The 16,143-nt window shown below is 50.5% G+C and overlaps 1 protein-coding gene across 4 annotated transcripts in view; it reads right to left on the reverse strand.

Moving 5' to 3' along the window:
* The window catches only part of snx29 (sorting nexin 29), a 116,912-nt gene that overhangs the window by 23,617 nt on the left and 77,152 nt on the right, over positions 1-16,143 (reverse strand). For all 4 annotated transcript variants that reach the window (XM_081601152.1, XM_081601154.1, XM_081601151.1 and 1 more), the window contains 3 exons: positions 13,811-13,927; positions 11,655-11,710; positions 11,132-11,213 (listed from right to left, as the gene is read on the reverse strand). In XM_081601152.1, the coding sequence (XP_081457278.1) occupies positions 11,132-11,213; positions 11,655-11,710; positions 13,811-13,927 (255 nt within the window). The remainder of the gene's footprint in view (positions 1-11,131; positions 11,214-11,654; positions 11,711-13,810; positions 13,928-16,143) is intronic.

Below are 16,143 nucleotides of genomic sequence, written 5' to 3' on the forward strand. Positions count from 1 at the left end.
TGAAAATGCATCTGATGTTTTAATTTATCACAGACGTTTTTACATAAAATATCGCAAAACTAAAATTTACACAAATGTGAAACATTTGCACAGAAACAAAGAATTTTAAATAACACATTTAGTTCATCAGCTGATCTGGGGCTTTAATCGCCATGGCAACAATATTTTGTCCATTTGCTGTAAAATTCTGCTTTTCATCATAATCCTTCAGATTAACTAATAAAGGCTTTAAATGTTTTGCTTTGTGTGGATGAATCTGTACAAAACTTTTACTTTTTAATCTGAATTAATGAAATAAATCAAGTTTTTGATGATAATCTGATCCAGAGATTTGGTTTTTCCTACAACACCGGAGTAAAAAACACTTTATTTACAGAGTTAATCAAATTAAATTAACCAATTAAGAAAAAAAAACAGCATTTAATTAAAAATATTCACATGTTTTAGGCTGAAACCAAACTCTAGCCGTCACTTGGACTATAATGACTTTTAAAGATAAAGCAGAATAATTAAGAGCAGGTGGAGACGATATGGTAATGAGAGCGAGAGCGCAGCGAGAGGAGAGCGAGAGCGCAGCGAGGCGCGGCGATGGAAATGAATTAATTAAAATATTCACTTCTGAAGCAAAACTTACAAAGTTGACTGACTGATATTTTACCAAATTTACAGATGACTTTATTCTGCTCTCAATGAGAAGAGAAAAACGGAAAAATACAGGGGAAAATTAAACTAAATAAAAACCTGGGTGTACAAACTTTATGGCCAAAAACGTTCAAAATACCTCAGGCTCCAGGAAATCTGTGGTATTTTCATTTTAATTACAAAAACGATTTTACTATTTTTACTTGCTAAAAATATGAACTAAACATTTCTTAATAAAATAATCGAAACATTTGGATTTAAAAATCCTAAACTTTTCAGGTGGATCAACTTTTTCTAGATTTTTTAAATTTCACTCACTTTGCTTCATTTCACCAAGTTTATTAAATGCATTTTAGCTAAAACCATCGGATGCTTTTGGTCTTATTGCTGATCATTTAAAGCAAAAACTTCACATTTTCCAGTTTAAAACTTGCCTCTAAAAAGCAGCTGAAAGCCAAAATGCATTTTCAATATTCAACTCTTGCAGCAGGAAACATTATAAATCGGCGAATGTTTTGTTTTCAGTGGGCTGAAAATATGAGAAATGATTTTTTTCTGCTCATTAAAATGCGAAAACGGAGCAGAAAGGAGCGAGTGCACGTTTTACAATCAGCTCATTCTGTTTCTGAGCGGGAGAAAATGTCACATCACTCATCATGTGAGCGCAGCAAAGCAACACGACTCCATCGGCTGCCGAGCCCAAACATGAGGACCAGCATTTATTCTTCTTCATTTTCTAAATGCCGCTGCTGACCTGCAGAACCGAAAGCCGACAGCGAGTCTGAACAGAACGTCGGGTTCTCTGCTGTCCATGTTCTGCTGCTTTACGATTCCACGTGAAATGAAGCTGCTGCGCCCGCCAACAGGCTTCCCTTCAAAATAAGAGCATGAAGATAAGCGTCTAACTATCATAACAACCGATAACCAAAACGGACGAACTTCATTCAGCTCAACGTTTATAAAACACTTGAGAAAAACGGATCTAGGAAAAGCTAAATGCGCTAATCATCTTCAAAGTTAGCAAACAGGCTAAAGTGAAAATCAAAAACCTTCCTGTTATGTGATTAAAGTCTTGCTCTCTCTCGCTCTCTGGCAGCCTGGGTGAATGAAATGAGTTTCTGTAAACAACTTCTTAGATTTCTGAGCTTCTTCATGATAAAAACACCCCATGGTTGAGTCTTCCTCAGAGTAGCAACTTCCGCACTGAAGAGTGTTGCTAACACAACCCGACGGCTCCGACGGCCATTAACTGATCGGAAAAAGATCCGATTTTGGAGTTTCTGGCTCAGTTCTCAGCCTCGCAGTGGAGACTGGTTCTGGATATCTGCACTGACTAAAGGGCCTGAAATGGAGATGAAATGCAAATGGAGCCACTGGGAGCGGCGATGGGAGTGGTGGCGATGGGAGCGGCGATGGGAGCGGCGATGGGAGCGGTGGCGATGGGAGCGACGATGGGAGCGGCGATGGGAGCGGCGATGGGAGTGGCGATGGGAGCGGTGGCGATGGGAGCGGCGATGGGAGCGGCGATGGGAGCGGTGGCGATGGGAGCGACGATGGGAGCGGCGATGGGAGCGGCGATGGGAGTGGCGATGGGAGCGGTGGCGATGGGAGCGGTGGCGATGGGAGCGGCGATGGGAGCGGCGATGGGAGCGGTGGCGATGGGAGGGGCGATGGGAGCGGCGATGGGAGCGGCGATGGGAGCGGCGATGGGAGCGGCGATGGGAGCGGCGATGGGAGTGGCGATGGGAGCGGTGGCGATGGGAGCGGCGATGGGAGCGGCGATGGGAGCGGCGGCGATGGGAGCGCGGTGATGGGAGCGACGATGGGAGTGGTGGCGATGGGAGCGAGGGCGATGGGAGCGACGATGGGAGTGGTGGCGATGGGAGCGGCGGCGATGGGAGCGACGATGGGAGTGGTGGCGATGGGAGCGGCGGCGATGGGAGCGACGATGGGAGCGGTGGCGATGGGAGCGGTGGCGATGGGAGCGACGATGGGAGCGGTGGCGATGGGAGCGGTGGCGATGGGAGCGACGATGGGAGCGGCGATGGGAGTGGTGGCGATGGGAGCGGTGGCGATGGGAGTGGCGATGGGAGTGGTGGCGATGGGAGCGACGATGGGAGTGGTGGCGATGGGAGCGGTGGCGATGGGAGCGGTGGCGATGGGAGTGGCGATGGGAGTGGTGGCGATGGGAGTGGCGATGGGAGTGGTGGCGATGGGAGCGACGATGGGAGTGGTGGCGATGGGAGCGGCGGCGATGGGAGTGGCGATGGGAGCGGTGGCGATGGGAGTGGCGATGGGAGTGGTGGCGATGGGAGCGACGATGGGAGTGGTGGCGATGGGAGCGGCGGCGATGGGAGCGACGATGGGAGTGGTGGCGATGGGAGCGGCGGCGATGGGAGCGACGATGGGAGCGGTGGCGATGGGAGCGGTGGCGATGGGAGCGACGATGGGAGCGGTGGCGATGGGAGCGGTGGCGATGGGAGCGACGATGGGAGCGGCGATGGGAGTGGTGGCGATGGGAGCGGTGGCGATGGGAGTGGCGATGGGAGTGGTGGCGATGGGAGCGGCGATGGGAGCGGTGGCGATGGGAGTGGCGATGGGAGCGGCGATGGGAGCGGTGGCGATGGGAGCGGCGATGGGAGCGGTGGCGATGGGAGCGGCGATGGGAGCGGTGGCGATGGGAGCGGCGATGGGAGTGGTGGCGATGGGAGCGGCGATGGGAGTGGTGGCGATGGGAGCGGCGATGGGAGTGGTGGCGATGGGAGCGGCGATGGGAGTGGTGGCGATGGGAGCGGCGATGGGAGCGGTGGCGATGGGAGTGGCGATGGGAGCGGTGGCGATGGGAGTGGCGATGGGAGCGGCGATGGGAGCGGTGGCGATGGGAGCGGCGATGGGAGCGGCGGCGATGGGAGCGCGGTGATGGGAGCGACGATGGGAGTGGTGGCGATGGGAGCGAGGGCGATGGGAGCGGCGCTGGGAGCGCGGTGATGGGAGCGCGGCGATGGGAGAAGACGCGATAGGAGAAGCGGTGATGGGAGCGGCGGCGATGACGACCAGCACAACAATCGTAATTATCATCATCGTCTTTGTAAAACATTCATCATCGCCATCATCAGTATAATAGTCATCTCCCTCCATCACCAGCCGGCCATTATCATAAGCATAATGGCTTCTGCACGGCGGCGAGGGGAGAGGATGATGGACAGCGCGGCGTCAGCCAGAACCAGAACTCTCGCCTGCCTGATTGTCTGCAGAGCTAACGCCGCCTGCGGCTAATCAGAGCGAATTAAAGGTCTGAACACATTTTACACTCCGTGCTCCTCTGGGGGAAACGGACCAACTCAAGCATCGACGCGTGCAGCGTCAACCAGCGCACGCCGATTATTCATCGACCGGCTGATTTCTGCGGTTTGCCTACTAAAGCCTCCGGGTGGCGCCGTGGAGTCTAGGCAACGCCTCGTAGCTGGAGCCACTTCTTCTTCTTCTGTGAGGACGAGAGGCGCTGCGATCTTTACACCGAGGCGATGTTAGCAGCCAGAAGGACGGACAGAAACAGAGGAGTGGGAGATGCAGCTGCAGCACAGCAGAGTCTGTGCTGCAGCTTACCAGAGTCTGTGCTGCAGCTCACCAGAGTCTGTGCTGCAGCTTCATTACAGCAGCAGGAGTTTAAACTCACTGCTGGAAAGACGACCAAGGACAGCGGCTCGTTTAAAACGTGAGCATTTATCTCCTGATCCTCCCGCGTCGTTTCACCTGCGCAGTGGAGCTGAGGTCAAACCTGAGGTCAAAGCTGAGGTCAAACCTGAGGTCAAAGCTGAGTCATCAGCGGCGCTCCGCCCTGATTGGACGAGGCCTGAAGGTCGGGGGAACGAGGGAAAACAGCTACAGAGGAAGAGGAGGAGGAGAAAGAAAAGCAGCAAACGGGACAGAATGTCAGTGAGAAGATAAACACTTTGGGATGGAGAGAAGCCAGAAATACCTGAACCAGCCAATAGATGGAGCTGGTGAGCAGCAACCCAACTTTCCCTCTGCTGCAGTTTGAAACTTTTACTAAAAATAAAAACGTGTTTTTGACATTAAACTGTCTCCATGTTCTTACCAATCAGAGCCAGGAGGAGGAGGGGCCTAGCGCTGTCAATCATCCTCGTGCACCTGCGCTTATTTAATGACAGCTCAAACAACCCTGGTCATAGATCAGGTATGATTCGAGTCTTTGAGATGCCAATCAGCTGATCCCGGCTGTGAGGTGAGACCTCGTTGCCATGGTTACACGTCACAACGGTCAACGTTTCCAGAAACAGGAGGGAAAACCTGTCCAAAATGCAGCAACTCAACCAGAAAACTGACTTAGAAAAGTCTAAAAAAGCAGCAATGAGGACCAACAGAGCGGCTCCAACCATGAGCCGCGATATTCCAGAATGGCCTAGTCAAAGTCCAGACCTGAATCCAACTAAGGTGAGACTTTAAGCTGTTGATCTGATCTGACCAAATATTTTACAGTGAAAAACAGACGAAGGACTTGAGTCTCCAGGAGTGAAATCAGCCAGAAGTTCACTTCCTTCATCCTCATCATCATCTTCATCATCTTCATCCTCATCTTCCTCCTCTCTGTTGCCTAAATCTGCTGCTTTCAGCTGTAAGGTGAGACGATGCAGGACAGCAGGCTGCAGACGATGCGTCTCTTCGGGAGGCTTTTGGGCGCGAGGCGCCAACTTCCTGCTTCGATGCGGCTCGGCTGCTGATCGCGGCCGAGTCGGATCAGAACTCGCTCAGCTGTTAGAGAGAGTCGGCTCCACGTTCAGTCGCCTCGCCGTCACAACGGCCGCTCCGCTGACTGGGCCGTCCGCTGACTGGGCCGCTCCGCTGACTGGGCCGCCCGGGTAGCAGAACAGAAGCCGTTTACACAGGGAGCCGTTAGACGGACTCGGTTCTGGGAAGGGAAGCATCCAGCACAGCAGACGGGCCGCGTTCCGGCCGCGCTCCGGCCGCGTTCCGGCCGCGTTCCGGCCGAGCTCCGGCCGCGTTCCGGCCGCGTTCCGGCCGCGTTCCGGCCGCGTTCCGGCCGCGCTCCGGCCGCGTTATAGAAATAGAATAGAATAGAATAGAAATATAGAATAGAAATCTAGAAGGTTTCACAGGTTTATGTTTTCAGACTGGATGAAAAGCATCTGTGAGATTTAATTTACCAACATTCTCTCAGGATTTAGGTCTAGACTTTGACTAGACCAGAACCAGAACCTCTGCAGTCTGAGATATTAGTATAAAGCAGTTATTGAAATGCAAAAATAAAAAACACAGATGATTAAGACAACTGAGGTGGAGATTCGGTGAATTCATGCCACACTTCCCAGATTCGCATTAGGAAAAGCTTCATGTGCTGCTTTGCTCGGCGAGTTTCTCACATCATCCCAGCATCAAAGTTTGTGCAGAACGAATCTGCAGTGCGTTTAATGAAACGTTCCCCAGCAGAGCCAGAACGCAGGAATTATAACAATCCATCTCCTTCTCCGTAGCGGCGCTGTCAGCAGGAAGGAGATGTTTTCACCCAGAGAGGCTCCGAGTCGAGTCCCGGGTCTGAATTTGCATCTATTATGCATAAGTGGATCTGAGCCTGGTTGCCAGCCTGACCATCAGCGACTGGAGGAGACGAGCCTGCTGTCTCCTGCTGTCCCTCATGGTGTCCTGCTCCACTCTGCAGCTCTCAGCGCCATGCCGGGGTGTGTGTGTGTGTGTGTGTGTGTGTGTGTGAGAAGCATCATGTGGATGTGTGTGTGCAACAAACGTCATATTTGTATCAACCCAACACGTGTGTGTTTGCACATGTATGACACATTGTGACAGTCTAAAGGTCTGTCTGTCTCTGGAGGTTGGGCCAGGTGTGTGTGTGTGTGTGTGTGTGTGTCTGTGTGTGTGTGTGAGAGCTGACAGAGCTGAGGTGGAACACCTTGTTAATGTGACAGACCGGTGAAGCAGTCGTCCAGGTAACGTCCAGGTGTCTCTCCGGCTGCCTGTCAGATGAAAGCAGCAGGATCTCGGCTCCTTCAGCTTCCTGCAGCCCAGTCAGCGAATCTCGGTCCGAGTGGAGCATCGCAGCGAGTTTAGCAGCTGCGTTTCTCGTTGGAGCGATTATCACAGAACAAACCATCAGGATTCCTGGGCGGTTCAGTCTGGAGGGAGGTCAGCGGGGTCACGATGAAGACGAGGGACTGACCTTCATCACCTTCATCTGGGTGATCATCACCATCATCAGGCTGACCATCATCATCACCAGGCTGACCTTCATCACCAGGCTGACCATCATCAGGCTGACCTTCATCATCATCATCTGGCTCACCTTCATCATCATCAGGCTGACCTTCATCATCATCATCTGGCTCACCATCATCATCACCAGGCTGACCATCATCATCACCAGGCTGACCTTCATCACCACCAGGCTGACCTTCATCATCTGGCTGACCTTCATCACCACCAGGCTGACCTTCATCATCATCTGGCTGACCTTCATCATCATCAGGCTGACCTTCATCATCATCATCAGGCTGACCATCATCATCACCAGGCTGACCTTCATCATCAGGCTGACCTTCATCATCATCAGGCTGACCTTCATCATCATCAGGCTGATCTTCATCACCATCAGGCTGACCTTCATCATCATCAGGCTGATCTTCATCACCATCATCAGGCTGACCTTCATCATCAGGCTGACCTTCATCATCATCAGGCTGACCATCACCACCAGGCTGACCTTCATCATCATCAGGCTGACCTTCATCATCATCAGGCTGACCTTCATCACCATCAGGCTGACCTTCATCACCATCAGGCTGACCATCACCACCAGGCTGACCTTCATCACCATCAGGCTGACCATCATCAGGCTGACCTTCATCATCATCAGGCTGACCTTCATCACCATCAGGCTGACCTTCATCACCATCAGGCTGACCTTCATCACCATCAGGCTGACCATCACCACCAGGCTGACCTTCATCATCATCAGGCTGACCTTCATCACCATCAGGCTGACCTTCATCATCATCAGGCTGACCTTCATCACCATCAGGCTGACCATCATCACCATCAGGCTGACCATCACCACCAGGCTGACCTTCATCATCATCAGGCTGACCTTCATCACCATCAGGCTGACCATCATCACCATCAGGCTGGCCATCATCATCACCACCAGGCTGACATTCATCATCATCAGGCTGACCTTCATCACCATCAGGCTGACCATCACCACCAGGCTGACCTTCATCATCATCAGGCTGACCTTCATCACCATCAGGCTGACCATCATCACCATCAGGCTGACCATCACCACCAGGCTGACCTTCATCATCATCAGGCTGACCTTCATCACCATCAGGCTGACCATCATCACCATCAGGCTGACCATCACCACCAGGCTGACCATCACCACCAGGCTGACCTTCATCACCATCAGGCTGACCATCATCACCATCAGGCTGACCATCACCACCAGGCTGACCATCACCATCAGGCTGACCATCATCACCATCAGGCTGACCATCACCACCAGGCTGACCATCACCACCAGGCTGACCTTCATCATCATCAGGCTGACCTTCATCACCATCAGGCTGACCTTCATCACCATCAGGCTGACCATCACCACCAGGCTGACCTTCATCATCATCAGGCTGACCATCACCACCAGGCTGACCTTCATCATCATCAGGCTGACCTTCATCACCATCAGGCTGACCATCACCACCAGGCTGACCTTCATCATCAGGCTGACCTTCATCACCATCAGGCTGACCATCATCATCAGGCTGACCATCATCATCAGGCTGACCATCATCATCATCAGGCTGACCTTCATCATCACCATCAGGCTGACCTTCATCATCATCATCAGGCTGACCTTCATCATCATCAGGCTGACCATCATCATCATCAGGCTGACCTTCATCATCAGGCTGACCTTCATCATCATCATCAGGTTGACCTTCATCATCATCAGGCTGACCTTCATCATCATCAGGCTGACCTTCATCATCATCATCAGGTTGACCTTCATCATCATCAGGCTGACCTTCATCACCACCAGGCTGACCTTCATCATCATCAGGCTGACCTTCATCACCATCAGGCTGACCATCATCACCATCAGGCTGACCTTCATCATCACCACCAGGCTGACCTTCATCATCATCATCAGGCTGACCTTCATCATCATCAGGCTGACCATCATCATCATCAGGCTGACCTTCATCATCAGGCTGACCTTCATCATCATCATCAGGTTGACCTTCATCATCATCAGGCTGACCTTCATCATCAGGCTGACCTTCATCATCAGGCTGACCTTCATCACCATCAGGCTGACCATCATCATCAGGCTGACCATCATCATCATCAGGCTGACCTTCATCATCACCATCAGGCTGACCTTCATCATCATCATCAGGCTGACCTTCATCATCAGGCTGACCTTCATCATCATCAGGCTGACCTTCATCATCATCAGGTTGACCTTCATCATCATCAGGTTGACCTTCATCATCATCAGGCTGACCTTCATCATCATCAGGTTGACCTTCATCATCATCAGGCTGGCCTTCATCATCATCAGGTTGACCTTCATCATCATCAGGCTGACCTTCATCATCATCAGGTTGACCTTCATCATCATCAGGCTGACCTTCATCATCATCAGGTTGACCTTCATCATCATCAGGCTGGCCTTCATCATCATCAGGTTGACCTTCATCATCATCAGGCTGACCTTCATCATCATCAGGTTGACCTTCATCATCATCAGGCTGACCATCATCATCATCATCATCATCATCAGGCTGACCATCATCATCATCATCATCATCATCAGGCTGGCCTTCATCATCATCAGGCTGACCTTCATCATCATCAGGTTGACCTTCATCATCATCAGGCTGACCTTCATCATCATCAGGTTGACCTTCATCATCATCAGGCTGGCCTTCATCATCATCAGGTTGACCTTCATCATCATCAGGCTGACCTTCATCATCATCAGGTTGACCTTCATCATCATCAGGCTGACCATCATCATCATCAGGTTGACCTTCATCATCATCAGGCTGGCCTTCATCATCATCATCAGGTCAGATTGCAGGGATAAGACCTTCTGGACGCTCCGGGTGTTTCTGGTTCTGAACCAGCTTCTGCATGTTTCCTCAGGTGTTCGGTAAACATGATGACAGCAGTAGCACCAGCTACCCTGATCAGGCAAAACATTATGACCACAGACAGATGGACTGATGACTCATTGCAGAATCAGGTGCGAATCTTGTGGGATGTGTGACTGATAGGAGCGCAGGAGGGCGGAGCTACGCTCACCTTTACAGTGAAATTTCTGCATCTTTCTTTCCTCCATTTAGACTAGAACAGAGGTTCCCAAACTGTGGGGCGCGCCCCCTAGGGGGGGCGTCGTGCCATTGCAGGGGGGGTCAGCCTGATGATGAAGCCGTCTGGATGAAAAAACCCAACAAAAGCCCTGAACGCTGTCTGCGCTGGGTTTTTACCTTAGAACGGCCAAGTCTCTGTTCTTCCTGTCAGTCTGATACAGTAGGAGCTACATGACCCATATCTGTCCTCTGTCACTTTATCAGCAGTTAAAACTGTTTAATCCGTTGCTAACATGTGGTAACCTGTTTTTCCGAGCCGCCTTTAAACGCACCATGAGCGCTGCGACGCTGGGTTTCCACCTGTAAGGAGACCTGCTGCTGCTGGGCGGAGCTGCTCAGGTGTGTCAGAATCATGGCAGCAAAACAAAAAGAACTTTTCAGTTTTTCCCCCAAACTAACCGACTGTTGAGTGAAGCTGCTGGATGCAGGTAAAGTTAGCTAAAGGATGACTAGCTAATACCAATACAGCTTGTTAACAGGGAGCCTGTAGGCTGCTGGTGACGTTGTTTATGTTCAGCTATGATTCATTCGTTCGTCTGGAGCCGATGCTGAGCGTAACACAGAGTCTCTAAGAATCGCCCCCCCCCTTCGCTCACACACATCGTTCAACCAGACAGATATGTGTAAGCCATGGGGGGCCCAGAAATGGCTTGGGAACCACTGGACTAGAATCCGGTCATCAACACTTTACATCCTGCATCGTCCTTTAGTTTTGAATCGCAGGTTTATTAAGATGCGGCTCAGAAGCCCTGAGCATCAAGCATATAACACGAATGAATGCATGAACCGCATGAAGCTAATGAAGCAGATTAAACCACCGGCAGATAAACAGAGTAAATGAAAGGGTTTGTTTGACCACCGGAGCAGAAGGAGGACTGAGACCAACACGGCTAATGAACACATGATGAGCTTTTCATGCTAATGTTGGACTCCTCCAGTCGGCCCCTCGCTGTTTGCCCTAATGAACTCCCCATCCTATTCCTCTCTCTTCGTAACTCCTCAGGAACATTATGAATCTCACACAGATGGTGGTTTTGTCCTCTGGTCAGTGGAGATGAACGTACCTGGTAGACGTGGTAGGCGTTGGCAGCTCTGCCCTGCAGGAACACTGAGGGGATCCACACGTTGACGAGAGCCCGATGAGCCCTGAGGGACACCAACATGGTCGTTACCGCCCTCGTTAGCACATCACAGGCAGCTGTTAGCCGACAATCCGACCGCGGAGTTTATATGACGACGGCAGATTTAAAGGGACAGGATGCTGAGGTTTCATTTACCATAATACATATTCAGGGAATCTGTAGGTTTCTTTTTAATTTTTAAGACCTTTTTAATGCCACCATGAATGACATTTAAGACAGAAAAAATATAGAGGGGATTTTGGTGTATAACCGTCAAGTGTTGCAAAAACTGTGAGCCTGTCTTTGTGACCATCATGGAGGCAAAAAAAGCTAGCAAGCAAGGGTATATTAGCTGCTAGTTAGCAGTAGCCTCACGTGTTTACAAGCAAATCAAACTTTAACCTGACAAAAAAGTCCTGAACCCCCCCACTGAATTAGACTGTCAAAATTAAAGAGCTGTCCTTACGTCTCAAAATCCGACAGGCTGGGATCATCTGACGTCTGGCTTAAATCTCCTGGGACCTGGAAAAATGAGACATGGATCATCAGAACCTGAGCAAAAATGATCACAAGCTGTGAAAATGTTTCTGCTCAGGTTTTATTTAAAGAGAAACTGGAAGAGAAGGGATGCTGGAGACGCACTAAACTGGATTTACAATCTGTGAACATTTACACTTTTTACAATCTTTAGCTTTGTTCCGTTAGCTTGATTCCATTAGTTTTCCCCTGTTAGCTTGATTCTGTTAGCTTTGTTCCGTTAGCTTTGCCCTATTAGCTTGATTCCGTTAGCTTTATCCTGTTAGCTTTGTTCCGTTAGTTTGCCCTGTTTGCTTTGTTCCATTAGCTTGATTCCATTAGCTCTGCTCTGTTAGCTTTGTTCCGTTAGCTCTGCTCCGTTAGCTTTATTCTGTTAGCTTTGTTCCGTTAGCTTTGGCCTGTCAGCTTTGTTCCGTTAGCTTTGTTATGTTACCTTTGCCCTGTTAGCTTGATTCCATTAGCTTTGTTCTATTAGCTCTGCTCTGTTAGCTTTGCCCTGTTAGCTTGATTCCATTAGCTTTGTTCTATCAGCTTTGTTCCGTTAGCTTTGTTCTGTTAGCTTTGGCCTATTAGCTTTGTTCCGTTAGCTTTGCCCTATTAGCTTTGTTCCGTTAGCAGACTGGAGCAGAAGCTCCTCTAAAATAAAAGCAGGTCTTTTGTAAAATTGCTCTTGTTCCTGAATCACCAGTCGAGCCCATCTGCGCCGTCTGACACGTGTCAGAAACACACACCTCCATTAATGCTAATTATAGCCGCAGTGGCGCTGCCTGGCCCTTACATTATCTGTCCCTCAGGGCTGAAAACCACAATCTGCCCACATCAGTATTTTTAGTCAGCCCAGTTGTTATGATCATCCTTTTTTCCTTCATCTCCTCTGATCAACAGTTACAACCATTTTCCTCCAGATTGTTCTGCATGTGGAAGCTAGCCTGCTGTTAGCCACGGCTTCAGGACAAACATGGCCGATCGATCTCCTACTTTGTCATGAGATGAGCCAAGTCATCAAAGTTAAACTCAAAAGTCTAAATGGTCTAAATAACAACTCAGACTCCAGCCTGAAGGGAAAGTAACACCTTCAGGTCCAGTATGAGGAGCTACAGGCTGAAACAACGACCAGGCGCTCAGTAGCGACGGGACGTCCAGAAGAACGTTGGAGAAAAGGCGTTAAAAGTCCTTTACAGTATTATAGAACAGTTGCTGCCTCCAGGCTCCCCCTAGTGGCCTGGAGGACTTCTGTTGTAATGCGTTTTCTTTTTTGTTCCTTTTTGTCTCGTTGTTTTAAGTTTGCATCGTTCATGTGTTTGCAGTGTGTTTTTGCCGTTTGCTGCCCGCCTGATCCTGTCAGCAGAGACCTTCTGGGTCAGCGTTCCCAGAACCAGAACCAGAACCAGGCAAGAGGAGGCAGCTTTTGGCTTCTCTGCTGCTCAGATCTGGAACAAACCGCATGGAAACCTGAGCTGATCAGAAACTGTTGGTCGTCAGGCCTGAAACCCGACCAGCAGCTTTGGATCCAACCATCCGACAGATGAACGGTTTCTGCTCAGGATGGGACGGAAATGCAAAATGAAATGCTTCCTTCGCTTTGAAGGCTTCTTGGCGTCTGAACCCCTCTCTACCCCAACACTGCTAAACACAAGCCGCCACCCGAGGGCGAGCCGGGCCGCGGCTGATCGGCCGGCTGCTCGGACGGCGCGGCCCAGCAGAGCCGGCTGAGGCTGAGGGATAAGAGTTCAGCCTGAGGCTCTTCGCTGCGGCGGTCAGCGCAGGCGCCTGCCGACGTCCAGACCTTCTGTGGACAGAGCTGAAGGGACTGAGACGCAGCGGTTTGCTTGAAACGGCAATAAAAGGATGAAAGGAAAGTTCTGGACTCATTTTGTTCTTCATACGAGACGACAAAACAAACACAGCCTTTATTTTCCTGCAAAGGGGGAAGTTCAGGTGCAACAGCAGGTGTAAAGGTTTAAAACGATCCAACGGCATAACGGCGATCAAGAAGAAGATTCCCATAAACCTGGAGGACCTGCGAGTCGTCCTGCTTCTCAACCATGTGAGAGGCAGGGAGGGGAACCGGCTGCAGACACTCACCGGGCCTCTGAGGTCGATCAGCTCCTGCCTCATCTGGACGATCAGCTGGTCCTTCGCCATCAGCGAGCGGTACAGGCGCTCGTTAAACTCGATCAGCTCGCCGTGCATCTCCGCCACCTGCAGCACACACGGTTCAATTTAAACGCTCTCTCCGCTCCTCCGCATCACAGACTGAACAGTCCAGGGGAGGCAAATGGAAGCTGGCGGTTCTGGGACCCGGCGGTTCTGGACGGGTTCTGGGACCCGGCAAGCCGAGCCGGGTCGGACGGACCGAAGATGTGAAAGTCCTTCATCTCCAAGGTGCCCAGAGTTTTTCCTGCCTGCTTTTCTGTTTTCACTCACTATAATCAACCCTGATGGAGGAGCTGACATCACAGTTCAGGCTGATTACAGCACACACACACACACACAGAGACACACACACACACACACACTGACACACACACACAGACACACACACATAGACACACACACATAGACACACACACACACACACAGACACACACACACACTGACACACACACACGGACAATGAGACAATGTTCCAATTTACTTTTGAATTGTGGAAAGACGGCCGCAAAGAACTAAATCCGTCCACAGACGGCCCCCGACCCCCAGTTTGAACACCCCTGGTCCAAATCATCCCATGGTGACTCCTGGAGGCCGATTGCTGCTCTGGGCTTTACTCAGGTAAATCAGAGTAAGAGGGAGCTGAACACAAATGCATGCCGCACTTTTCAGATTTTTTACATGGACATCATGCATCAGCCCAGACTGGGACCAGAATGGGACTGGGACGCTCCCAGTCTGGGACCAGACTGGGACTGGGACGCTCCCAGACTGGGACCAGACTGGGACTGAGCTGACTGCTCCCAGTCAGCCCGGACTGGGTGAATCAGGGTAAACTGGTTCCCAGTGGGTGAAACTGGGTCGCTGCCTCTGCCAGGAGCCAGACTCCGTCAAAGCGTGACGCCCTCTAGAGGTGACACAGCGAAGCTCCGTGAAAAGAAATAAAATAATCACAGTTGCCATGGCAACAACATCACAAAAAGGACAGCAGAGCGGGGCCGCTGTCCTGTAGGTTTGTTCTGCTTCTGGGAGGAAGGATGACATCTTTGTCCCGTTTTATTGGGGTTTGAGATCAGAACCGGGGGAACGGATCCGATCGGAAACGACGCGATGACGTCACACGCGTATAACCCGCAGAACCCAGCAGCAGAACGTCTGAAACCCTGAAGCTGCAGCAGCAGCAGCAGGTGCTGCAGCAGCTGCTGCGTCACAGATAACTAACGTCCCGTTTAAACAGTGAACCAGCAGAGACGGATCCAGTCCAGGCAGAATAATCTGAACATTTCACTGCAAACTGTTATCAATCAGCTGATCGTCGCAATAATCTGGATTTATTTCCCCCGCTCTGCGCCACAATCTTTCCCCAGATATCCTGCTGACACAGTTCTGCTCATGCGCTCATAGCCTGTTAGCTTAGCGCTGCAGCTAATGTTAATTTTTCCTGATAAGTCATAGATTGATAATTTATCTGTTTTTGTCGACTGCCGTTTATATTCACGCTCTTATTTTGAAGCAACTGTCTACGTAGTTCTGTTTCCTCTCACATTTCCTCAATTTAGCTTTTAAACTTGACATTAAGGAGTAAATAGGCCGAAATGTATGAATCAAGATGAGAATATCTGGACATTCTGCAGGACATCATATATTTTCTGAATTAAAGACATTTTGCGTCACTTCCTGTTCATTGCGGCCGTAACACAGCGCCCCCTGGCTGCTTCCTCCGCACCAGCAGACAGAATCGCCTCATTCAAATGTTTTTTTCCTGACATTTGACCTCAAAGTTCATGTGGCTGCTGGATGGAAACAGTTTAAAAAGCGATTAAAGAACGAAGGCGTGTGATTTTAACTGCATCACTTATTTAATGGAAGCGCCAGAAACGCCGAGTCGTGTTTCCTGGAGTCCTGAAAACGTTTATGATGGAGACGCAGCACCAGGATCTGCTCGACACCTTGGAGGGAAAAGCTTTGCTCCTGGGACCATGAAGCTGTGAAGCATCAGAACCGGGCCCAGCTGGGACCGTTTGGACTCGGCTGATCCGCTGCCATGTTTTACTTAATCTGGTTCTCGGAAAAACCCAAAGACATAAAAGTGTCTGAAACACGAAGACGCTACAAATCTGAGGCTCAGACCGACCTACAGTAATCTCTGAACATAAAACATGGCCGGAAACAATAACGCCAAACCTGTGTGTGTGTGTGTGTGTGTGTGTGTGTGTGTGTGTGTGTGTGTGTGTGTGAGTCCTGAGCCATCAGACGCAGAGCGC

Source organism: Poecilia reticulata, chromosome 19, assembly GCF_904066995.2.
Source record: "Poecilia reticulata chromosome 19, P_reticulata-male-v2, whole genome shotgun sequence".
Taxonomy (NCBI): Eukaryota; Metazoa; Chordata; class Actinopteri; order Cyprinodontiformes; family Poeciliidae; genus Poecilia; species Poecilia reticulata.